Source organism: Thunnus albacares, chromosome 11 (assembly GCF_914725855.1).
Source record: "Thunnus albacares chromosome 11, fThuAlb1.1, whole genome shotgun sequence".
Taxonomy (NCBI): Eukaryota; Metazoa; Chordata; class Actinopteri; order Scombriformes; family Scombridae; genus Thunnus; species Thunnus albacares.
Window position 1 is genome coordinate 5,929,635 of NC_058116.1, and position 26,283 is coordinate 5,955,917.

Below are 26,283 nucleotides of genomic sequence, written 5' to 3' on the forward strand. Positions count from 1 at the left end.
CAGCAATTAAAACCTTGTAGGGAGGCAGGGTCCAGGAGCAGCAGGGGCCAGTGTGATCGTAATGGATTGTGCACTTTCACTGCGTGCACAAGCAGATCCGATTCCTCTGCAGAGAAGCGTTCCTTCTTACTATTTGGCAAATGCGTCATTATAATAGCAATCCACCAAGGTACAAGCATATCTGGCTTTTAAAGGGAATGGGAGATGACACTCTGATTGGTTTATTGCATGTTACGCGTAAAACACATCCATGATTAATTAAGAGACTATGTACGACAACCCTTTTGAACAATGCGACCTTTCTTCTGCTGTTAAACTAGCAAAAGTGGATTTGGACACACCCTAAAGCACTTGTACCATGCGCTTCAGACCGTGAGCTTAGATCGTTAACATTTTTGAGATTACAGTGATCAGGTTTCCATACTTTCAGCAATTAAAACCTTCAGGCCGTGCGCTTACATCGTTAAAATAGGGTCCTGAGTGTTCTTGCATAGATTTAATTTTTTTTACCTGACTTAACAAGCAACCAATAACCACTTAGAGTAACTTACAATCACATTTTAATGTATCATAACAGTGATTATTGAGACATTATAATCATTTTATAATGCATTACAACTATGAGAATTATAATACACTATGATCACTATGAAAAAAAAAGGTCAGTGAGTGATCAGCAATTATGAAGTTTTATGATACTTAGTCTTATAAGTCATTATAGAATACATCCTAATGTGTTATGATTATTGTTATAAAGCATTATGAATATTTATGAGTGCTTAGAACTATAATTATACAATGCTATAAGCAGATTACACTGCATTACAAGTATGTTTATAATGTATTATAATCATGAGTGTCATATCAAGTGTTACCACATTTTGCATTGTAACACACTAAACTTACTGTAGCGTGTTACAAAAGTCACATTTAGCATGTTAGCATGATATTATTGGTTAGAATGCTAACATGCTAAATGTTGACGGTGTTAGGAATTTCCTGATGACAAAAATTTTAAAATGTTTGAAGATGAGTAAATACAAGAACGAATCCACAAAGTTATTTTACAGTTACAATCAACAAGTTACAACATTGATTGTTGATTGAAGATCATTTGTATAATTAATAGGACAGATTCCCATCATCTTCTATTTTCAGCATAGTGTTCTCTGTAGGTGCTCTTCTACAATGTGTGTGCAGTACTGTATAGCCAGAGATGTCACTCACTCTGTACAGACAAACTCTGAAGCTTTTCCATCTCTTTAGTTATTTCAGTGAGGTTGGCAAGCAGCAGGTCTCTCTCTTCAGACACGGAAGAAAGCTTGTTATTACTGTTCTGGAGACGCTCAGTCAGGTTGTTTATGACAACGGAATCTGAAATAAACCAAAAGACATGTCACATTTCTGTTTATTCAGTCACTTATCTCAAATACCATTTTAAAACTTTTAACATTTTCAGTAATTACAGCTTCCAGTATCATTTTAAAGCAAATAGCTGTCAGGAGTAGCGGAGCAGGTGGACCCAAATGCAGGACAAAACAGCCAGACCGAACTGAAAGAAGTCTCTTTAAGAAGGATACAGGTGTGCAGGCACAGCAAAATGGAACAAAACAAAACCAGACTGAACAGAGCAGAACTTAACAGAACAAAGGATCCAACAAGACTGAACTGAAACACAGAACTGAAATACTAACTGAACTAATGAGGAGATGAGGTGCAGGTGGGCAGATGGGTGAGGGGAATTAAGAGATGAAACAGAAGAACGGAAAAGAAGCTGATAGGCTGGGAAAACACTGGGAAAAGGACAGGGCTAATGAAGATGATGCAGGCAGGTGAGAAGGGAAGAGTGGAAGGAAAAGCAGGCTGAGAATACAGGAGGAAACACACAGGGCAAACTCAAGCTGGTAGCTCCCATGGATGTATAAAGAGATCTGGATACAGGAACAGTGCTGGGCAGTACTGTATAGCCACAGATGTCACTCACTGTGTACAGACAAACTCTGAAGCTTTTCCATCTCTTTAGTCTTTTCAGTGAGGTTGGCAAGCAGCAGGTCTCTCTCTTCAGACATGGAAGAAAGGTTGTTATTACTGTCCTGGAGAACCTCAGTCAGGTTGTTTATGATAACGGAGTCTGAAATAAATCAAAAGACATGTCACATTTATGTTTATTCAGTCACTTATCTCAAATACCATTTTAAAACTTTTAAAATGTACATTTTCAGTAATTACAGCTTCCAGTATCATTTTAAAGCAAATAGCTGTCAGGAGTAGCGGAGCAGGTGGACCCAAATGCAGGACAAAACAACCAGAGTAAACTGAAAGAAGTCTCTTTAATACAGCAGAACAAAACCAGACTGAACAGAGCAGAACTTTACAGAACAAAGGATCCAACAAGACTGAACTGAAACACAGAACTGAAATACTAACTGAAATAATGAGGAGATGAGGTGCAGGTGGGCAGATGGGCAGAGAAACTCGAGTGAGGGGAATGAGGAGATGAAACAGAAGAACATAAAAGAAGCTGATAGGCTGGGAAAACACTGGGAAAAGGGCAGGACTAATGAAGATGATTCAGGCAGGTGAGAAGGGAAGAGTGGAGGGAAAAGCAGGCTGAGAATACAGGAGGGAAAACATAGGGACAACTGGATACAGGAAGAGTGCTGGGCTTTGAAGTAAATTTGACATAGTGGCCAAACCGGGTAATTGCAACATCACATGATGCACACTGGCCCAAAAAGATTTTTTCCATCGACTAACATTGTGAGAGAGACGTTTGTAAATCAGTGGATACATTTTTTGAGCGTCACAACCCCTGTGAAATGACTGGTTTCACTCTCATAATTTGATCCGTTCGGTCCAATCACATTTCAAAAGTCTAGAAGAGCTTCACGATTGAATTATTTTATCCCCATTCAAGTTAGCCAGAGGGCTAAACCAGAAGTAGCTGGCCCGGCTGGCGTAAGTCACTAGTGCGCTTGCTCTATGGGCCGCACAGGTGGCTTCATGCACCACTGAGCAGTGGTGAGGACAAGCCTCCTTGAACGCCCCTAGGGGGTCTTACCTCTTTCCTTACCTCATGAAAAGCTTCATTAAAAGGCTCTTGTTGGTTTTGACCTGATTCAAAAGAATGTTGTAGTTCTCTTTTAACATCTACCAATTCTTCCTCTTTGGTTTCAGGTTGCTGATGGGACACCTTAGCTCCGTCCCTGGCTATCTGTAGTTGCTATCGTATGTCTTGTATGTACTTTTGGTCAGCTTCTCTAAATTTGGCATAGATTCTGACCTTAGCTTTCAGTTCTTTTATTTCCTCTACTGCCCACTTAAGGAGGTTATCAGGCCTGTCAAGTCGATCTATTGTTGTGGCGAGCTCATGATTACATTCTTGGAGGGATTGTTCTAGCCTTTCGCTCTTTCCCTTCAACTCAGCTTTCCCTCCTTCTTCTGGAGTCTCACTAGCACCCTCATCTGGTGCATTACATTGAGCCTGCTGCTCAATGTGCGCTTCTGCTCTGGCTAAAGCCTGTTCAAGTTGCTGTCAAAGGGTTTTGTCCCCTTCCTGTAGTCGTGCAGCTTCTCTTTCAGCTGAGTTGCAAAGCCAGGCACCAACTCTTCAGTCATATACCCCAACACTGATTCCAGGTTCTCAAAGAGGTCTCTTCAACTTTAGGATTCAGATGTGGCTGGACTTGCCGTGTCTGATTTAGTATGACTAGGCTTATAGGTAGTTTGATTAAGGCAGACATAGACTGTGCGATTTCTTCTGGCGATGGCCTATAATATATATATATATATATATATATGTGTGTGTGTGTGTGTGTGTATATATATACACACACACACACACACACACACACACACACACACACACACACACATATATATATATATATATATATATATATATAATATATAGCCAATTATATATATATATATATATTCAAAAAAGTACAGTATGCATTTTTCTGAATAAAATAAATAAATAATAAATAATCTGCTAGCCTAATTTTTAAAAGTACATATTTGTGAAAACTTTATATAGTATTTGTGAGTCACATAAAAGCTTGTTATCTTTTATCCTTATAATTTTCCTTGACATAGTGGTTTAACATCTAGCCAGCCCCCCCCCCCTATATTTGAAATAAGATATTGAAGTGGAAAATGCACCTGCAACAAGTCCAGCCCCACCTGCATTAGGGGTGAAGGGTATTAACAGAAAGCTTAGCTTAAACATGTGGCAAACACAGCCACTAATAGCTACCACCTAGCTTTAACTTTAACATCCAATTATTAGCTTGTTTAAAATCTAACACAACATGTCCTGACAGAAGCAGCTGAGTCTGGAGATGGAAGTAGCTGCATCAGGGAGGAGGAGAGACCCAGCCTGAAGATAAGTGGAGTGGGAGAGGCTAGCTGTGCTGGAGAGGAAAGGGAAGAAGACACAGCAGCCGCCCTGGAGTCAGAGCAGCAGGCAGATGATGTGAGCACAAGTGAAATAGTATCAGAGACTAATTATAGTGATCCTTGGTTTATTCTTTATACTCTTCATTTAAATGAGTTGGGCAAAATCTGGACAAATAGACATGGGGCTGCTTTGACCAGCATGATGAAGTGAAATAGAATGATAATTGTTCACATAGCACTGATGGTTAAAATTTATAATGATATGACCGAAAAAATAAAATCCGCATTTTGTGGATAGTAAAAGATCATTATGATAATTACCAATTAATGGAGAGTAGAATTGAAAAGGCAATTTTATTGTTCCCAGTATTTCTTTTTGCATGTGAAAACAGCTGCATCTAAATAAAAAGAACTAAATGTAAACAATAATAATAAATTTAAAAAAAGAAAACAAGATAATACAATCTACAGTATAGTAATGATGTTTTTAATTTTAGTTTTATTTATATGCGTTACAGTAGGATTTGTAACTGCAAATGTGGATAGTGTGTGGGTGATTGTGATTTTAAGTCAAACGGTGCATCATGTTGACCATCTTATTTTCAATATCCAGAAATTCAACTTAAAGCCCTTATGTGTAGACTTTTATGCAGATATAGTATATTTCAAATGATGGCATACGCTGCTTTTTGTAGAAACATTAGACAGTCTGATGAAAACCATCCTGGGTAAGAGTATGAGTTGAGGTTATCTCCTAGAAAACACTGCATCATGTCAGGGAGAGTCCTGCTTTTAAATTGGACAAAAAGGGTGAATGTGAATGTGATTAGCCACGACTGTCACCAACCTCTGAAACCAACCTACCTATAATGTACATGATAGTGTATGATAATGGGTTCTTTCTACTCCCTCTGGCCATGAAAATACCAAGGTGAGTCAGCCTTGACTGCATTACCTTTTTCATGAAAATTGAGTCCTGCCTGCCTTGACCCACTCTGTCTTGACAAATTCTGAAGCCTCTGCTTTTTAGTCATTTCAATGAGGCAGGGCTTGACATTAACCTCCTGAGGCACTTGTCCATCGGACAAGTAAATTTACCTTTCACTTGTCCAGGCACAAAAGTCACCTGTCAATTTACTTTTTTCATTTTGTTTGCAAATGCAGAACGCAGAATTCAGATGAACAAACAGTTGACAGCAAACAGTGTCAACATATGAATAATTCAATTTATGAATTTTATTGAAGCCACTACTTCCCTCCTTGAAATGAAACAAGTGCACAAAAATTAGGTAAATAAATATCAACAATATTTATTTACCTAATTTTTAAATATTAACAATATTTATTTACAACACATAAATAAATGGAGGCTTTATGGATGGATAGATGGACCGATCAGTCTTGATCTTAAAAACAAATCTGGATTCTCACACGGTGTATATGGTCCTGAATACAGATCAGTTTTTGAAATATAACGAAATAACAAAACTGACTTATGGGGAATTAATTTGCTCAAACCTAAAGACAACAGTTTGACTGATAGATGAATCAGTCTGATGAACAATGAATCAGCATTTTGTTGACTAATAACTGAAACTATCTGTTAGTTTTAGTGCTGTGTTTACAACAGTTACTGAGGTCAACAACCTTTTAACAGCTTAGGAAAACATCATGTTAATAGAGCTGTTGTGTGGTGTTAGTAACGTTACCTGTATTAAAGATCTGTGAGTCCTTTTATAGCAGGGTTTAATCTTGTACTTTGACTTTTGTTTGTTAGGATGTCCTTTACTTTGGATAACAGATTGTGTTTTTAAAAATATTTACCAGAACAGTCATTCATCTAGACCTTACTAGTTTTTTCTGCCTCCTGCTTTGAATGTGTTCATGTCTCTCCATCACCTGACGCCTGGGCTGCTTTTATGTGTTTCTCTTTCCTCCTTAAACTTTTTCTTTACATCTTGAAACAGTTGCACCTTCTTCCTTCTTGAATCAATTCTTTACTTTCTCCTTGTTTTTCTTTCAACACCTTTAACTTTACATCCTGCTTCCTCACTTCTGTCTCCTCTCTCCTGATTCCTTCACTCACTCTGGAAATATAAAAAAACTTCCTTTTAAAAATCTGACAGAGCATGAAGCACAACTTTAACTATTATTATTTGATGCTGCACATGTTAATGTCATATATGATCTTCTGAACTCTGATTCATTCGTCTGTCTCATGAAAGCGGCTCCAGTCTGCCTGCTAGCTTCAACGCGGAGGGTTTGTTTGTTTTGAACACCTGCGTAGCAGGAGCTCATGGTGCTTTGTTGGTCAATGTTAACAGTAACAAACTGCGGTAGGAAGCCAGTCTGAGCTAACAGTTGTAAAGTCATTAAAGTTTGCATAAATGCTATTTCTGAATTTGAGAGGTGGCTAAACGGCATTTACGCGCGCTCAGCTGTGAGTATACGTTACATTTGTTTTTATTTGTTTCTTTCGGGAGGTGCGGGGGATAAGGCAATGGTAGTGAAAACACTGCACATAACGTGAAGACACGTTTTTAAATGACTTTAACTTGTCCAGTGGAGCAACTAAATTTCTCTTCCACTCAACCCACTTGTCCCGGACAAGCCTGTCGAAACAGCAAATACCTTATAAATTCATATCATGTAATATTACACAATATCAACACAAGTCAAATTGTTTCCTAATTTTGCCCCATGACGACAGCTGACGCTCATGATTTTAAATCAGTCTATTAAATATCTCTCTCTCTATCTCTGGTGCAACTCTGACACACAGTTGGTCATTTTCTATTATCACCACAGTACTATGGAGCATTCATTCATTCAACATTTATGGCAATATGTACAATGATAAAACAATGACAAAATACAAATTGTACAATCGCTCAATTCACATCTTGGAGAGAAAAGAATTGTTCCTTCTCTCTAAGATGTGAATTGTTGTTAAAATATTTGAAAAAAAGTCACATTCCTCAGGAAAATCTTTTTATCTCATCTATTTAAAAATGTGTATATTGTAGTCAATGTTGTATTTTTATGACACTTTAACAAATTTAAACAGTAATTAAGACCAACGCAAACCAGAACAAAGTCAGGACATCATCTTTCAGAGTAGAATAATCAGCTCCTATAATCATGAGTTCAGTCTGACTTAAACTTCTGAATGTTAACCAGACTCACAGAAGACACCGAGGCCGATGAGTCCAGCCAGCAGGAAAACACTCAGCAGCCCCAGAAAGACAAGAACAGCTCCATGAAATCTCCTCTCTGAAGTCTTCGGACCTGAACAGAGAAAAGACCAGTGAATCCAATCAATCATACAATTAAAACATACTATTCACAGCTCAGTCTGTCAGCCTCTCTGTCTGACTGAATATTCTTACCTGTCTGAATTGTTGAATGTTTGGTATCAATATATTTCATGTCTTCAGCATTGGCGTAGATTTCTTCCATTGTTGAAAAGGACAGCTGTGTAGCACTGGCTGCTGTACATGTACTGTAGAAGATGACACTGTCTCTCCATCACAGTTTTTGGCTGGACCAGCCACAGACCAGCCCTATATAACCACGGTTGTCTGTGAGTGAGTGAGTGATGAAGTAACACCATTGGTTGGCCGACTGAGTGTTGGAATTTCCTCATTGGCCGATGATGGAAGTAATGTTTTCACATCACAAACAATGAACAATGAAACAATGAAACAGCATTAAAACACGAGTCTTGCAGGTAAAACGTGAGACTCGTAACTGTTATTATATGGTGGGTGTATTATATGAGGAAGCCTTTTAAAAACAAGCTAATCTACAAAATACAACAACACAGTCAGTCAAGATAAAGTTTTATACAGTAAGAACAATTATAATTATTACAACAATACATTAACATTAGAAAGCTATATGCAGTGCAATACTCTACTGTATAATACCCAATGAAACAAATAAATCATGCAAACATAGCCTGTTAATATTTGCAAAAATGGAGTTGACATCAGGACATTGTAATGGAGACAGACATTGATATGACAAACAACAGTCTAATTTGTGGTGACATGACTCGTCAGCACCTCATCTTGACTCCTTATATCAACTTGTCATCTTCAGCCACAGACACAACAGGAACTTTGGTCAGACCACTATCTGCACAAACACACACACACATGCACAGACACACGTCTGTCAACCGCGAGGCCAAAAGCCAAAACTTTCTACACACTGAGGGAGAGATCGCTGCAGATGTTTTAAATGAATCACTTCCTTTTAAATGTTACATTACATGGTTATATTTTATTCTATTCTATATTTCAAAAATGATATTACAAGAATATTATACAGATATGTTTGATACTTTCTTTTCCAGCATATTCATTTACCCATTAAAGTATGTCTTAGTGGTTCTAGGTGAGTGTATTTTCACATTTTTGAGTTTTGTGTGCTAATAATCAGAAGAAATACTGTGAGAAAAAGGTATGGAGGAAGAATCTATTTCATACAGTCACTTCAGTAAAGATTTCTTCCACGGCTTGAGATGTGGGAGTACTGTTCCAGGATATTTTGTTGTAATGTGGTTGCTGTTTTCTGCACTTGCTGCCCCAGCAAGTGCTGAATTTGAGGTTTAGATCAAACCACAAGTTGAACTCCCTGCACGTTCTATCTTTCATTTACAGATTTTTCTCTCTTCTTTGTTCCCTTTTTTACTTATATGTATAGTTAGTTTTGGAGGAACCAGCTTCAGTTGAGATTTTTAAATTCAGTAGTGCATTGTGGTAACTTTAATATAGTTTGGAGAAGTCAGCTTAGTTTTCTGTTTATGAACAGTTGTTTTCAGCCCATGACAACACACACAAACACTCAGACACACACCTGCTAAAATTGTTCCTGCAGTTATTTTTCCCAGTAAAAAGGAAGTTAATATCCACCTGTTTGTTATTGTTCTGTTATATGTTTTAATTGTGACCTGCCGAAGGGACTGTAGATGAAAACCTCTGGTACAGTACAACAAATAAAAACATTTATGTTTGACACTGTACATGGTCCCAATAAATAAATAAGATACGAGAACACTGATTAATAAAAGCCATTTGCACAATTATCTAACTATAAAGGAAGGAATCTTTGTCTGTATCTATGTGTGTCTCGACAACCATTCATCCAATCAACTTCACACTTGGCAGGTGTATTGCTGAGGTTGTTTGGATGAGTGGTTCTCTAGAAATATATAAATATACCTCATAAACAACATTGCTTCTGCTTCTTCTTCTGCACGTGGAGTCAAGGAGTGGAAATACAGACAGTGCTACTCTGCCATTGCAACCCACATTGTGGTCGGAGGTGGGATTACATCTGTAGTGATAATAACTTGAAAAAGTTGAGACTTAAGATCTACTATTGAACTGTGTACTGTGCATGAAACTTGGCATGTACATTGAAGACTTAGTGCTGGATGTCTCAGATACGTTTTGAATGGGCACTACAGTTCATCTGACTAAAAAGCAAGGAATCTGTCTGTCTGTATGTATGTCTTTCACATATCTCGAGAACTGTTCAATCGAATTCACACTTGGCAGGTGTATTGCTGGGGATCCAAGGACATGCAGTGTTGAATTTGGTGCAATTTGGACATGTGACATATTTAATATTAATAAACTTTGAATAAAGTTTGCTGAGGGTGACAAAGGCATGTGCCCTGCTCAGTCAAACTGCCTGAGAGAGAAGAACAAGCACACACACAAGAAAAAAACAGAAGCAGAGGCAGCAAAACTAGCCAATAGGAGCACAGACATATTTCATTGGCAGCAGAATTAAGCTGCCTCTACAGTTCAGCCTCAGTATAGTCTCATTGAAGTTTCTGTCTGGATTTAAACCATTTAAGGTATTAATTCCTTATCATTTTAATTGATACATTTGTCACTTGATACATATACATGTGTTTCTAGAGAAATAATAAACAATCGGCTCATTCCCAACTGGCATGTTTTGAGGGGGCACTGCACTAGTAGTTTATATTTTAAAAGTATTTTTATACAAAAGTTTTATTTCAAAACTCATTCTATGTCAATGCTAAGGATTTCCTCACAGATCGACAGCATCGAAGCATCACACGAAAGATCGTTCCAGTTGTCTGTAGTTGTCACCAAAGCTCTGATTGTCGCACAGTCTTCTTCTCCCCATTTCGGATCTCAATCTCCTTTATCAGGCTGCTTCATCGCCCAGTAGTTAACGAGAATGAGAATCATGACTGTCAATCTTAACACAGTCATTAACACAGCTTCTGTAGTTTTTGGTTATGTGCCAACACACTGTGATTATTTTGAGACAATATAGGTTTGTAAAACTTTGTAACCCAGTGTTGTCCTGTGGACAATAACACAGCAGGAAAAAAGTCAAACACAAGAGGGAGAACTTACTTACCAACTAACTTAAACAAACCAAAACAAAAGAAAAAAAAACAAAACATTAACAACAACAACAATATAACAAACAAATAAACAAAACAAAGCATAATGTTTGGCTTAGATTATCTTATTGTAGTATGCATGTGTGTAGGTAGGTGTGTGTGTATGTGTGTTTGTGTGAGTGGGTGGGTTTTCTGTGTGAAAGATAAAAAGGGGGAAGAGAACAAAAAGGAGGAGACAGTATTAACCAAAGGAAGACCGAAAGAGAAAAATAAAAAAAATAACACAGCTACAATCTTAGAGGGCAGGCACCATCTGGTGGATCTGGAGCAGGTCAGGTCAGAATATTTGATGTATTTATGTATTTTTATTTATTTTCCCTTCCTTTGTCTCCTTTCTTTTCAATTTTGTTTATTTGCTTGTTTTATTCTTTTTTTATTCTTAATTTTTTTGCTCTTTTCCGCTTCTCCTCCTCCCTGCTTTCTTTGTCTTTAGGCTGCCACCACTCCTGTAAGAGGTGGCTGGCCTGTTGTAGGTCAGATCCCCTTTAGAACAGCCCCACATCTACAGGAGGGGTCTGTTTAACTGGGTCTGAGGAGCAACTTTCTACTTGGAGAAGGGCTTAGTGGGGATCAGGTCCTCTGACTCCAAGCTGTCCCAAACCAGTCCAGTCCCCCAAGTTTTCTCTTTTGGAATTTGTGCATAAAGCAATCGGGAGGGTTAGGAGGCTAAACACTGATGGATGAGAAAAAAAACACATGAGAAACCTAAATAAAGAGCAGCAAAGGAGGGAACCCTCTCCCAGTACATACATGTCTTATGTACAGTACAGGGTAGACAGTCAACATTATCAGCACACACACACACACACACACACACACGCAGAGTACCTGTTCTTCATAATTGTCTATGACCACCAGATCTGTTCCTCTGGCTCTGCAGTCTTTTCTGCCTTTTTCCCAAGAACCAGATTTAGTGGAGATGAGATAACAAGTAAAACTGAACATACGTCATCCTGCGGGACAAGTTTTCTCTGTAAAACATGTCAAACAAGAGACATTAAAGAGTATACACAGCTTATGTCCTTCTCTTTGTCAATATCTGGTTTCCCCTAATGTGCATAATTTATACAATGGAGGATGAATCCAAACAGCCTTAACCAAGAGCAGGATAAAATTGTGTCATCAAACCCAGACTAATGCTTCATCTAATGATTCCTCACAGTCTACAAGTCCAGTACTACGACAAATTAGTAGTTACTTATTATTTCACATGACACCCATCAGAACAAGGAAGGCAGTATAAAAATAGTCTTAAGCAAAAATAGTGCAAAGAAGCTGCATTATGATGTGTCTCCACTTCCTACTTCTATGCAAAAGTGAAGCCAAAATATCTCCTTTCAGGGAGCTGCCATCTTGCTTGTGTGAAGTCATTTGGAGCTCGAGTCTGTGTAGTAGAGTCAGGAGCAAGCATGGATGTATTATAAGAGCTACCGCACCAAAAATGGCACCCTTCCATGTTGTGCAGCCCACTGAATATAGACTTTACATTGTGACGATGTCACCGATTTTTATATGGCTTTCCTTGGCTCAAGTAAATTTTTACAAATGAAAAACCTCCATGGATCAAAAATTCATAATAGAAAGATACATAATTGACCTTGTTTGCAGTTCAAAGTGTCCTGTTAACAGTCTTACAGTTGCCTCTTTTACAATGGTGGTCTATGGGGAAAATACGTTTTAGGCTGCAGGGGATTTTTTTTTTTGCTGCAATACCACGAGTGACCACTCAGTGTCAAATTGCTAAACACAAGGTTTCAAAACGGCAGTCCACAAACCAATCGGTGACGTCATGATGACTACATCCATATTTTTTTACCATCTATGGTTGGGAGGCGAGATGACAGCCCGTGGGACACGCCCACTCAGCTGTTCCACAGCCTGACAGAGGTTTGAGTGTGGCTGTCACAACCCCTTTTTATATAGTCAAATAACTAATTATAAACAAACTTATCAGAAAAATGAGCACTTGGACAAACATCAGCGTTTATGTGCATTCACTTTTACGTCAGCTTGAAGGAGTGATATTAATGATTATTTTATGTGGTACTTTGTACAAAACATCAGCATTAAATATGATATCAGCTGCATGTGTGTGAATGTTAAAAGTGTCCAGGCTAAGATCTTTTGTATATTTGGTTGAGAAGTAAAACTTTTCTAAAAGTCTACTGTAAATGTAATTAGTTTATTTATTAACATTAAAATCCCTCTCCAATCAAAAATGTGTTTTGCTTATTGTTGCTTCATTTGGATGTTTGTGCTTCTCACCTTAAATCTGAGTTAAAGGTGAGAAACCTGCCAGCATGATCTGTGACATCACAAGTAGTTTAGAAGCCAATCCTGGTCAAGTGTGCAGTTACCCGAGAGTGATGTGGAAACTTTTGTTTCAAGATCATTTTAGTGGCAATTTTCAGGGTTGAACAAAGTTGATTACGTGTGATACACATAACCTTTTCGGTAACACTTCTTTGACACCAATGTCTATAATCATAACACATAAAAAATAAGGTTAAGTATCATAATACTTCATATCTGGTCACATGCTGACATTTTTTGTGCAAGGGTCATAGTGTTTTAAATTCTCATAGTTGGAATACATTATAATCATCTTGTAATGCATTATAATGTGATTATAAGCTACTCTAACTGGTCACTGAGTGCTTTAAGTGGAGTAATGAAATTCCTGAGGAATAGGTAGATATAATACATTACAAGCTGGTTATAAGTCACTATAGGTGGTTGTTTGCTCTAAGTAAAGTGATTTTGGCACATTTTGCATTGTAACATGCTAAACTTACTGTAGCGTGTTACTAACGCATGGGTCTCAATCTCGGGCTGATATTTTGTGGCCCCCACCTTGATATAAAAGTTTAATTTTAGTGCGGCCCGCGAGTTTTATATGAATGGCACTTTACTGTGTTGTGTGTGGAAGGTCCCTTTATTTCACGAGCTGGAGCTGAACGAACCTGCCAAACACAGGGGTATATGGCTGTTTCACAACAATTATGCTATTTATACAGGAAGAATGTGCGCTGAGAACAGCTCTCAGTAAAATTCAAAGGTGAATTATTAAACCTTATTAAAGCATCATTCTGTTTATTTCAGCATCATCTCTCTGTTAACGATCACTTCATTTTGTTTTGAAGCACTTTGTAAAGTCCGTTTCAACACGAGCTCTATCAATAAATCATTTATCATTCTTCTGATGTTTAATAATGATGACTGACACTTTACAGTGGTGACGGTTTGCAGAAAAATGTGATGAATTAGGGGTAAAGTCGTTTCAAATATCCACAGCAGCCGTGCGTAATGATCAGCTGTTGGAGAGCCTGTGCAATTCTCACTGAGGTCTGATGAGCGGAACGGACACAACTGTTGACGTACAAACGGAGGTATAAAGACCTTTACATCCATTTTTGGCTCACTGTGACAGCAAATGAGGCTCGTGCATGTGATTCCACAGTGTGTGACATTAAAAAAACAGAACCAGGTGTATCTGCGTCTTTATAAGTCTGGCAGATAATAATGTCTGTGCATATTTCTGTCACATAATGCCACGTTGTGAAGTGAACTAAAAGTTAATACATACGTTTTCATGAACACACTTATGTTTATCCGTCAGAGATCATAAATATAGAGTGTAACAAAACACCGTACAGCTGATGCTGCTGTGCCACACGTCATATTTGATTTGACAACACCGCTAGCTTCGCAACGCCCGCTGCATCCATGGAGTTATTATAGGAAATAAAAGCCAATAAATAACACCTCTATGGCTGGTTTGCAGCCATAGAGGTGCAAACCATGGGATAATGGTGTCCCACTGTCCCGGCTTCATGTTCTCCACGTTTGCTCTGCAATGATGTGACATTCATGGACAAATTATTTGAAAACATCTTTTGGGTGAATGGAATGTGCTGAATCATTTGCGGAAAGAGATTTATTCCTCAAAACGTTTTACTCCATAGTAAATGCCTTGCACAATAAACATTATAAAGATATTTCTTTATGATGCCATTTGTTTCACTTGTTTCTATGACGACGTTTACAACAACAAAAGCACGGCGGGTAATGAACAACCCGGTAGTAGTCGCCTTTTTTGCGCCTGCTATCCTAGCCTGCGCCCGCTAAGCTTTTTATGTGGAATACCTGATGCGGCCCAGCCTCACCCAGACTCTGCCTCCAGCGACCTCCAGGTAATTTGAGTTTGAGACCCCTGATCTACATTGTGTCATAGAGCCCAATATTACATTCTACAATTAAGTCCACATGCAGCTGGTCTATAGACACAAAAGACAGTTCTGGGGAACCTTAATGCTTGGAGGTGGAGGTTGTGATGGATGGTAGGTGTACAAACGGTCCTGTCTAACAGTCAACGTTGGTTCCTTTGAACCATGAAGACAATCCTTCCTCAACTCCAACCAAGTAGTTTTAGTTAAGTAAACAAAAGAACAGCTGTCTCTCATGTCAAAGCCACATGGTTTGCTGACCCACCCGTCCACCTGAACTCTTCCTCAAGTCACTTGTACAAACAAGCAGTGCTTTTATTTTTCTGGTGAAGACAGTCTCAGATCTCATCCAGTAGATTGTCTAGATTGAGATACAGGATGTTCTGTTTCATTGTTAGAGTTGTTTTCTTCACTTAGTGCCTGTTGAATACAGCATGAGAGTGTGGTGAAAAGACAGATCATCTTTTAACCAAGTTCAGTTTTGAATGAATGAAATCCCCATTTGTATCTGACATCTCACATCCCAGTAGAACAGGGTTTTTCTGCACAATTAATGATGATAAAAGAAACATAAAGACACTGAAAACAAAATAATTATTTAAAAAGATTTTAATTGTTTTCATATTTACATAAAAAGCCACAACCAGTATCAGCTACCAGCATTACAAAGGACATCATGACAAACGTCTGACTCCAGTACAGTGCTTATATGTTGTAATTGACTGACTTTATATTGACTCATCTGTTGAATAGTTTTGGTTTACATTTCATCTAAAATAATTTGATAATTTTCTCACAACAGCAAGTGTTTCCTGAGTGAAACCACTAATTATCAAGTAAAATTCACAAACACTGATGGCCTCTGCTAAAGAGATCTGTCAGCTGCTGAACAGACTTCATTTAAAAATTATTTTCAGGAAAGTGTCATTAGATGATATAGTAAGACATAATTACACAAAATCTATATTACATTGTTTAATTATGATATGAGGGATGTCATAAGAAATGGTCTCAATCAGGTTTTTTGCAACTTTCAACTATCATGAAATCTTTAGCTAAGACATTAAGCAAAATAAAGGTTTTTATGAATCTGTTGCATTTTGCAGAGGTTTTGTTTTGTTTTATCTGTCTGCTTCTTTTAGTTGTTTGAAACATTGGAAATTGGTTAATGAAGCTCTTCTGGCAAAAGCTGTAAACATCTAATTTATAGAAATCTCTTTAAAAAGGCAGAGCAGAAGCAAAAGGTCATCAGCACAGCAGAGAAAAGTTTTAAATTCACACACATACAAACTGATTTGCCTTTTGCAAAATCATAGTTTGCTTTGAAAAAGCATTTTTACATATTATACACCAGCATTTTTCTCACAGATCCACCGCAGAGAAGCATCACATGACAGATCATTCCAGTTGTATTCAGTATTCTTGCCAGATATGATATGTGCACAGTCCTCTTCGCCGACCTTCGGAACTCCATTTCCATTATCAGGCTGATTTGACCTCCAGTAACTACAGGTCAGTGAACAAGAGAATCGTGACACTTAATCTCTGACATGAACACAGTCCTTCACACAAATAATATTTCTTCACAAACATCACAGAATGGAATTTCTTCTATCTTGCATAATGTGCCTTAGTATAGTTTTGAGCTATAGAGTAGCAAATTAAACGGGGCTGCAGGTTCACCGTAGTATTTTTCCTAAATGTAAATTTGCAGTCATCAAATAGCAACAAAGGAGCCTCCTGTATAAATAAAGACCCCCATAGTGTTCTGGTCATCAGTTACAGTACTGTACAGTTGGTGAAGTGTGAAACTTGACTGTGGACCAGAAACCTTCTCAGATGCACCATGAAATGGTAGTTTGGTTTGATTTTTTTCTCATCATTATCATTTTGCACTGATGATTTAACCAGAAAAGCTTCAGATCAACCTGGAACTGCCAGTCACCTCACATTGTCTGTGATAGAAGATCTAATACATATCACCAACCTCTAATATACAGCAGTGTTTGTGTATGTTGTCAATAAACAACCAACTGAAGCCAAACCTTAAAGTCAGTGGTGTTCCATCAATCCATTTCCAGGTTCCTTCTTCGTCTCTGTCAGTCAAACCAATCCAAATCATAGTTTCTACCTCAGTGAAGGTAGACAAGAATGTCTGTTTTCAATAAAGAAGGGAAAAAAGTCATACTATTTATATTGTTGTTTGAACAACATAGTCTTTACTCTTTTAATGTCAGACATCATCATGTTTTTTCTTAAACTGATACACAGATCTGTACTGATTAAATACTTACAGTGTATGAGTGACTGCTCTTGGAGTTTGATTAAAACATAGTGAAAGGTTAAAAGAATGTTAGCTAGCTTGCTAAAGATGAAATGAAATACTTTGATTTTAAGGCAAATGTGCAAACTTAAGAATACCAGCAAAACATGCTACAGAGCAGCACAAGTTCATTCAAATCATTTGAATTATTGTTGTCAAGGTGTTGAACACCAATGATCCATAAAAATAAATAAATAAATTAATTAATAAGTAAGTGTTTTAGCTTTCTAGGTACAGGAAGATTGTAATTAGGCACAGTTTCTTTGCAAACATTCAAACAAACACTCTGTACCTGTTCTTCAGTGCTGTCTATAACCACCAGATCTGCTCCTTTCTCTCTGCAGTCCTGACTGCTTCTTGACCAGGAAGCACGCCTACTTGAGAGGAAATAACAGGAAGATCTGAACATCCTCCATCCTGCAGGACAAGTTCTGTCTGTAACACACAACATTAGAAATTAGACAAGAATCAAGTCTGTCTGTTTCCAAAGTATGAGGGCTAAAACAACATAACATGTGACTAGAGTTGACTTGTTGATATTCTACCAACTATGGAGCATTTCTGGTGCTGATTTTTAGCTGCAGTTCTGTGGTATGCATACAATTTTTGTGATTATTGCATCTTTCAAATTATTTTGATGACATCAGTTTTTATTTGAAGATAATGGATTAAACTGTTGATTTCAGCTCATTCTTTCTGTGTCTCCATGTCAGATTTTGAGGCGGGATACTAACAGTAGATGACACCACAGAAATAAACACATATGGGTTTATCAAAATCTCAAAAATAACTGCGCTCACTTTCTTTGACAGCTAGTTTGACTCACTGTTGGATCATGAGCTCAATACCAAGGTTTGGCCAGCAGATGCCTCCCTTTGAATGTATAAAATGCTTTGAAACCATTCTCAGCAGTTCTTCCAAAGCGAGTGGCAAAAGCTTTGTGTCTCCAATCACAACATGCTTTAAATCATCATACAAGGATCTCACAAAGCTCAGCTTTCACACCACCAGATGAAAGTAAAATTTGAATCAACAAAAATTCATGTAATACCACCACTAACATTACATTTGAGTCAGAGTCTTGCACCAGGTAGCTCAAAAAATCGTCAATCCTTTAATCCTTTTATAAAACTTTAAATCAGCCTACAGTTAAACCAGTGATCTTTGTGCTATTAAGGAAACATCTGTTTATCCTAGTTAAGGCTAACCTGACTTGTTTTTTGGTCATGTGAAAGTAACAAATAAAGTGTTGTTAACTGAGTGTGTAGTCTGTTGATTATAGGTCAGGTTTCATGTTACATTAACAGGTCAAGTCGGGTGCAGGTCTCTAAAACTGGACTTGTGAGTGTTTTGTTTTGAATAAGACAACCAGAGATTGTCTGAAGTACTTCTGAGTAACGTTGGACCAGTGGAAGAGAAAGCATCCTTCTTCAATAAAAGTATACACTAGATCAGTAATTCTTTGTTTTTAATAAAATAAAAATATCTTAAATATTTCCTTAGATTATAACATCTATTAAATGTAAGAAAAAATGTTAACCTTCCCACTACAATCATAGTTTTGTTATTGTACACAACATATTGATACACAACATATTGATCTTCCATAAAAACTAGTTTTCAATCAGCATAATTTTTTATATGATTTTTGGCTACAGACCAAAAATATGACAACCTGAAAGGCACCTTAACATTTGGGGATGCTGTCTTAAAACACAAATAGTTAAGTAAGTAGTTAACTCCGAGATACTGAAGTAGGATACTTCACTACTTATGTCCTGATGACTCGGATCAAATAAGGTGCTTGAATGTATGATATAACGAATGATATACAAGCCACTTTATGTTCACTTTGAAGTCAGATCTTTTGTATATTTGGTTAAAAAGTAAAACTTTTCTAGACGTCTACTGTACTAACTGTACTGTCTGTGCTTTACTGTGCTGAATGATGTATGTGCAGTTTGTTTTCACATTCATCATCTGAAGGGGAAAGTCTCTCTGTGCTCACCTTCTCACCTTAAATCTGAGTTTACCAGCATGATTTGTGACATCACAAGTAGTTTGGAAGCTAATCCTGGTCAAGTGATGAATTACCTCAGAGTGATGTGGAAACATTTGTTTCAGGATCATTTTAGTGGCAATTTTCAGGGTTGAACAAAGTTAATTACATGTGATACACATAACTATTTTAGTAACACTTCTTTGACACCCATGTTTATAATGCATTATAAACATATTTATAATGCATTATAATCTGCTTATAGCTGTATAATTATGTTATAAGCACTCATAAATATTCATAATGCTTTATAACAATAATCATAACACATTATAAAGCATTTTATAATGACTTATAAGGCCAAGTATCATAATACTTCATTGCTGGTCACACGCTGACATTTTTTACAAGGATCATAGTGTTTTATAATTCTCATAGTTGTAATACATTATAATCATTTTATAATGCATTAAAATGTGATTATAGGTTACTCTAGGTGGTCATTGGGTGTTTTAAGTGAAGTAATGAAATTCTCGAGGTATGGGCAGATATAATACATTACACGCTGGTTTTAAGTCACTATAAGTGGTCATTGTTTGCTTTAAGTGAAAAATATCATTAAACCTATGCAAGAACACAAAACATTGTAAAATTAATTTATTTGTTTAAGGGTCATAACAGAAATTGAGTACTCCGATGTGACAACTTTTTGATGATGAACAACTGAATGATGGACATTTACATTTGACTAATGTAATGTTTCCCCAAAAAACTCACTAAATTGACTCAAATGATAGACAATACCTGAAACAATTCTACTTTACCTATAGCTGTATACTTTTATGTAAACGTTTGATCAACAAAAGTGACTCCTTAAAAAAAAAATAGCACTGGTGTTAACACTTGGTAAGTCTCAACCTTTAAAAGGGATATTTCACTTTAGTAGAACTTGTCAAAAATCAGCAGTCTTACCTCTGTCTAAAGTCATCTACTAATAAGCTAGTGTCCACTACTGTCCCTGTCATCTGCTGTCAACACCACCATTCCTCCCAGGTGTCAGGCTCCTCATTCACTTCAACTCATTTTGAGGACCAAGTCTAAATATAATACTTATGAAATATAAACAAACAATACAGCAATATTATTCTATGTAATATATTTTAGTTAAAGTTAAAGTTACTTGTTTTTTTGAGCCAATATAGCCAATTTTCAAATTATGAGTGTAGGCAGTATTTCTCACTTACATTAGTGAATTGTAAATGTCCATCATTCCGTTGTTCATTGTGTGTTATGACTCGTTGAACAAATTAATTAATTTTACAACATTTTGGGCCCTATCTTACACCCGATACAAAGTGGCACCAAGCATGAGTTTAAGCACCCACGTAGTTTAAATAGCACTACCACTTGTGCCCATCTCAGTGCCCATGGGCGTGTTGGTCTTAAAATGAGGTGTGGTCGGGCGCATTGTTGGTGCATTGCTATCTTAAGGCAGTGGAAATCGATTTCGTTATTGAGCAACAAAAACCTGGTCTGAGGTCGATGGTGCAGTATTTCACTGTTATTTTTAAGGCGCAATATCAAGACAGTAATATGCCTACATAGGCAGGTGAACAACGCATGTACACACATAGACACACAGCAGCGCACAAACATGCAAAGATCACAGAAAGGATTATAATGTGAAAGAATTATTATTGTGTACATTAACATATTTTAAAAAATACATGTCATAATGTTTAGTCCTAATATTTATCAGAATTAATTAATTGCAGTAATGACGGACAAAACTGTCTAATTATTTGACCATATCGTGGCAATACACGGAGGTATTTAAACAAACCTGTCAGGTTGACGGTGTGTGTCAAGACCCAGCAAACAGATTTCAACAACGGATCAGACATGGATTTCCTGCTCATCAATACATGAGGACATGAGGAACACATGGGGAAATAAATTAAGTGAAAACAATGATTAATCTAAAGAAGGAAAGAATGGTGCACAGCTCTTAGCTGCTGCCAGCAGCAGGATCAGCACCTTGGAGAGCTGATCAAGTCCTGACAACTGTGTATGATGATTTTTTATATGATTAAAATGAATGATTTAATTTTTTGACAATATTTAACAAATAATCTTTAACATTTTTGAGATTACAGTGATCAGGTTTCCATACTTTCAGCAATTAAAACCTTGTAGGGAGGCAGGGTCCAGGAGCAGCAGGGGCCAGTGTGATCGTAATGGATTGTGCACTTTCACTGCGTGCACAAGCAGATCCGATTCCTCTGCAGAGAAGCGTTCCTTCTTACTATTGGGCAAATGCGTCATTGTAATAGCAATCCACCAAGGTACAAGCATATCTGGCTTTTAAAGGGAATGGGAGATGACACTCTGATTGGTTTATTGCATGTTACGCGTAAAACACATCCATGATTAATTAAGAGACTATGTACGACAACCCTTTTGAACAATGCGACCTTTCTTCTGCTGTTAAACTAGCAAAAGTGGATTTGGACACACCCTAAATGCACTTGTACCATGCGCTTCAGACCGTGAGCTTAGATCGTTAACATTTTTGAGATTACAGTGATCAGGTTTCCATACTTTCAGCAATTAAAACCTTCAGACCGTGCGCTTACATCGTTAAAATAGGGTCCTGAGTGTTCTTGCATAGATTTAATTTTTTTTACCTGACTTAACAAGCAACCAATAACCACTTAGAGTAACTTACAATCACATTTTAATGTATCATAACAGTGATTATTGAGACATTATAATCATTTTATAATGCATTACAACTATGAGAATTATAATACACTATGATCACTATGAAAAAAAGAGGTCAGTGAGTGATCAGCAATTATGAAGTTTTATGATACTTAGTCTTATAAGTCATTATAGAATACATCCTAATGTGTTATGATTATTGTTATAAAGCATTATGAATATTTATGAGTGCTTAGACCTATAATTATACAATGCTATAAGCAGATTACACTGCATTACAAGTATGTTTATAATGTATTATAATCATGGGTGTCATATCAAGTGTTACCACATTTTGCATTGTAACACACTAAACTTACTGTAGCGTGTTACAAAAGTCACATTTAGCATGTTAGCATGATATTATTGGTTAGAATGCTAATATGCTAAATGTTGACGGTGTTAGGAATTTCCTGATGACAAAAATTTTAAAATGTTTGAAGATGAGTAAATACAAGAACGAATCCACAAAGTTATTTTACAGTTACAATCAACAAGTTACAACATTGATTGTTGATTGAAGATCATTTGTATAATTAATAGGACAGATTCCCATCATCTTCTATTTTCAGCATAGTGTTCTCTGTAGGTGCTCTTCTACAATGTGTGTGCAGTACTGTATAGCCACAGATGTCACTCACTCTGTACAGACAAACTCTGAAGCTTTTCCATCTCTTTAGTCTTTTCAGTGAGGTTGGCAAGCAGCAGGTCTCTCTCTTCAGACACGGAAGAAAGCTTGTTATTACTGTTCTGGAGACGCTCAGTCAGGTTGTTTATGACAACGGAATCTGAAATAAACCAAAAGACATGTCACATTTCTGTTTATTCAGTCACTTATCTCAAATACCATTTTAAAACTTTTAACATTTTCAGTAATTACAGCTTCCAGTATCATTTTAAAGCAAATAGCTGTCAGGAGTAGTGGAGCAGGTGGACCCAAATGCAGGACAAAACAGCCAGACCGAACTGAAAGAAGTCTCTTTAAGAAGGATACAGGTGTGCAGGCACAGCAAAATGGAACAAAACAAAACCAGACTGAACAGAGCAGAACTTTACAGAACAAAGGATCCAACAAGACTGAACTGAAACACAGGACTGAAATACTAACTGAACTAATGAGGAGATGAGGTGCAGGTGGGCAGATGGGTGAGGGGAATTAAGAGATGAAACAGAAGAACGGAAAAGAAGCTGATAGGCTGGGAAAACACTGGGAAAAGGACAGGGCTAATGAGGATGATGCAGGCAGGTGAGAAGGGAAGAGTGGAAGGAAAAGCAGGCTGAGAATACAGGAGGAAACACACAGGGCAAACTCAAGCTGGTAGCTCCCATGGATGTATAAAGAGATCTGGATACAGGAACAGTGCTGGGCAGTACTGTATAGCCACAGATGTCACTCACTCTGTACAGACAAACTCTGAAGCTTTTCCATCTCTTTAGTCTTTTCAGTGAGGTTGGCAAGCAGCAGGTCTCTCTCTTCAGACACGGAAGAAAGGTTGTTATTACTGTCCTGGAGAACCTCAGTCAGGTTGTTTATGATAACGGAGTCTGAAATAAATCAAAAGACATGTCACATTTATGTTTATTCAGTCACTTATCTCAAATACCATTTTAAAACTTTTAAAATGTACATTTTCAGTAATTACAGCTTCCAGTATCATTTTAAAGCAAATAGCTGTCAGGAGTAGCGGAGCAGGTGGACCCAAATGCAGGACAAAACAACCAGAGTACACTGAAAGAAGTCTCTTTAATACAGCAGAACAAAACCAGACTGAACAGAGCAGAACTTTACAGAACAAAGGATCCAACAAGACTGAACTGAAACACAGAACTGAAATACTAACTGAAATAATGAGGAGATGAGGTGCAGGTGGGCAGATGGGCAGAGAAACTCGAGTGAGGGGAATGAGGAGATGAAACAGAAGAACATAAAAGAAGCTGATAGGCTGGGAAAACACTGGGAAAAGGGCAGGACTAATGAAGATGATGCAGGCAGGTGAGAAGGGAAGAGTGGAGGGAAAAGCAGGCTGAGAATACAGGAGGGAAAACATAGGGACAACTGGATACAGGAAGAGTGCTGGGCTTTGAAGTAAATTTGACATAGTGGCCAAACCGGGTAATTGCAACATCACATGATGCACACTGGCCCAAAAAGATTTTTTCCATCGACTAACATTGTGAGAGAGACGTTTGTAAATCAGTGGATACATTTTTTGAGCGTCACAACCCCTGTGAAATGACTGGTTTCACTCTCATAATTTGATCCGTTCGGTCCAATCACATTTCAAAAGTCTAGAAGAGCTACACGATTGAATTATTTTATCCCCATTCAAGTTAGCCAGAGGGCTAAACCAGAAGTAGCTGGCCTGGCTGGCGTAAGTCACTAGTGCGCTTGCTCTATGGGCCGCACAGGTGGCTTCATGCACCACTGAGCAGTGGTGAGGACAAGCCTCCTTGAACGCCCCTAGGGGGTCTTACCTCTTTCCTTTCCTCATGGAAAGCTTCATTAAAAGGCTCTTGTTGGTTTTGACCTAATTCAAAAGAATGTTGTAATTCTCCTTTAACATCTACCAATTCTTCCTCTTTGGTTTCAGGTTGCTGATGGGACACCTTAGCTCCGTCCCTGGCTATCTGTAGTTGCTATCGTATGTCTTGTATGTACTTTTGGTCAGCTTCTCTAAATTTGGCATAGACTCCGACCTTAGCTTTCAGTTCTTTTATTTCCTCTACTGCCCACTTAAGGAGGTTATCAGGCCTGTCAAGTCGATCTATTGTTGTGGCAAGCTCATGATTACATTCTTGGAGGGATTGTTCTAGCCTTTCACTCTTTCCCTTCAACTCAGCTTTCCCTCCTTCTTCTGGAGTCTCACTAGCACCCTCATCTGTGCGCTTCTGCTCTGGCTAAAGCCTGTTCAAGTTGCTGTCAAAGGGTTTTGTCCCCTTCCTGTAGTCGTGCAGCTTCTCTTTCAGCTGAGTTGCAAAGCCAGGCACCAACTCTTCAGTCATATACCCCAACACTGAGTCCAGGTTCTCAAAGAGGTCTCTTCAACTTTAGGATTCAGATGTGGCTGGACTCGCCATGTCTGATTTAGTATGATTAGGCTTATAGGTAGTTTGGTTAAGGCAGACATAGACTGTGCGATTTCTTCTGGCGATGGCCTATAATATATATATATATATATATATATATATATATGTGTGTGTGTGTGTGTGTGTATATATACACACACACACACACACACACACACACACACACACACACACACATATATATATATATATAATATATAGCCAATTATATATATATATATTCAAAAAAGTACAGTATGCATTTTTCTGAATAAAATAAATAATAAATAATCTGCTAGCCTAATTTTTAAAAGTACATATTTGTGAAAACTTTATATAGTATTTGTGAGTCACATAAAAGCTTGTTATCTTTTATCCTTATAATTTTCCTTGACATAGTGGTTTAACATCTAGCCAGCCCCCCCCCCCTATATTCGAAAAAAGATATTGAAGTGGAAAATGCACCTGCAACAAGTCCAGCCCCACCTGCATTAGGGGTGAAGGGTATTAACAGAAAGCTTAGCTTAAACATGTGGCAAACACAGCCACTAATAGCTACCACCTAGCTTTAACTTTAACATCCAATTATTAGCTTGTTTAAAATCTAACACAACATGTCCTGACAGAAGCAGCTGAGTCTGGAGATGGAAGTAGCTGCATCAGGGAGGAGGAGAGACCCAGCCTGAAGATAAGTGGAGTGGGAGAGGCTAGCTGTGCTGGAGAGGAAAGGGAAGAAGACACAGCAGCCGCCCTGGAGTCAGAGCAGCAGGCGGACGATGTGAGCACAAGTGAAATAGCATCAGAGACTAATTATAGTGATCCTTGGTTTATTCTTTATACTCTTCATTTAAATGAGTTGGGCAAAATCTGGACAAATAGACATGGGGCTGCTTTGACCAGCATGATGAAGTGAAATAGAATGATAATTGTTCACATAGCACTGATGGTTAAAATTTATAATGATATGACCGAAAAAATAAAATCCGCATTTTGACTTATGGGGAATTCATTTGCTCAAACCTAAAGCCAAATCAAGACAACAGTTTGA

General features: G+C 37.7%; 2 protein-coding genes across 2 annotated transcripts in view; both read right to left on the reverse strand.

Annotated features, from left to right (window-relative positions):
* LOC122992667 (CD209 antigen-like protein B) overlaps positions 1-26,283 on the reverse strand; it is a 145,644-nt gene that overhangs the window by 70,578 nt on the left and 48,783 nt on the right. Inside the window, exons 5-7 of the mRNA XM_044366537.1 lie at positions 22,811-22,957; positions 7,588-7,689; positions 1,228-1,374 (exon numbers count right to left, since the gene is read on the reverse strand). Coding sequence (XP_044222472.1) covers positions 1,228-1,374; positions 7,588-7,689; positions 22,811-22,957 — 396 coding nt within the window. The remainder of the gene's footprint in view (positions 1-1,227; positions 1,375-7,587; positions 7,690-22,810; positions 22,958-26,283) is intronic.
* LOC122992669 (hepatic lectin-like) overlaps positions 1-26,283 on the reverse strand; it is a 70,598-nt gene that overhangs the window by 18,423 nt on the left and 25,892 nt on the right. The window lies entirely within an intron of this gene.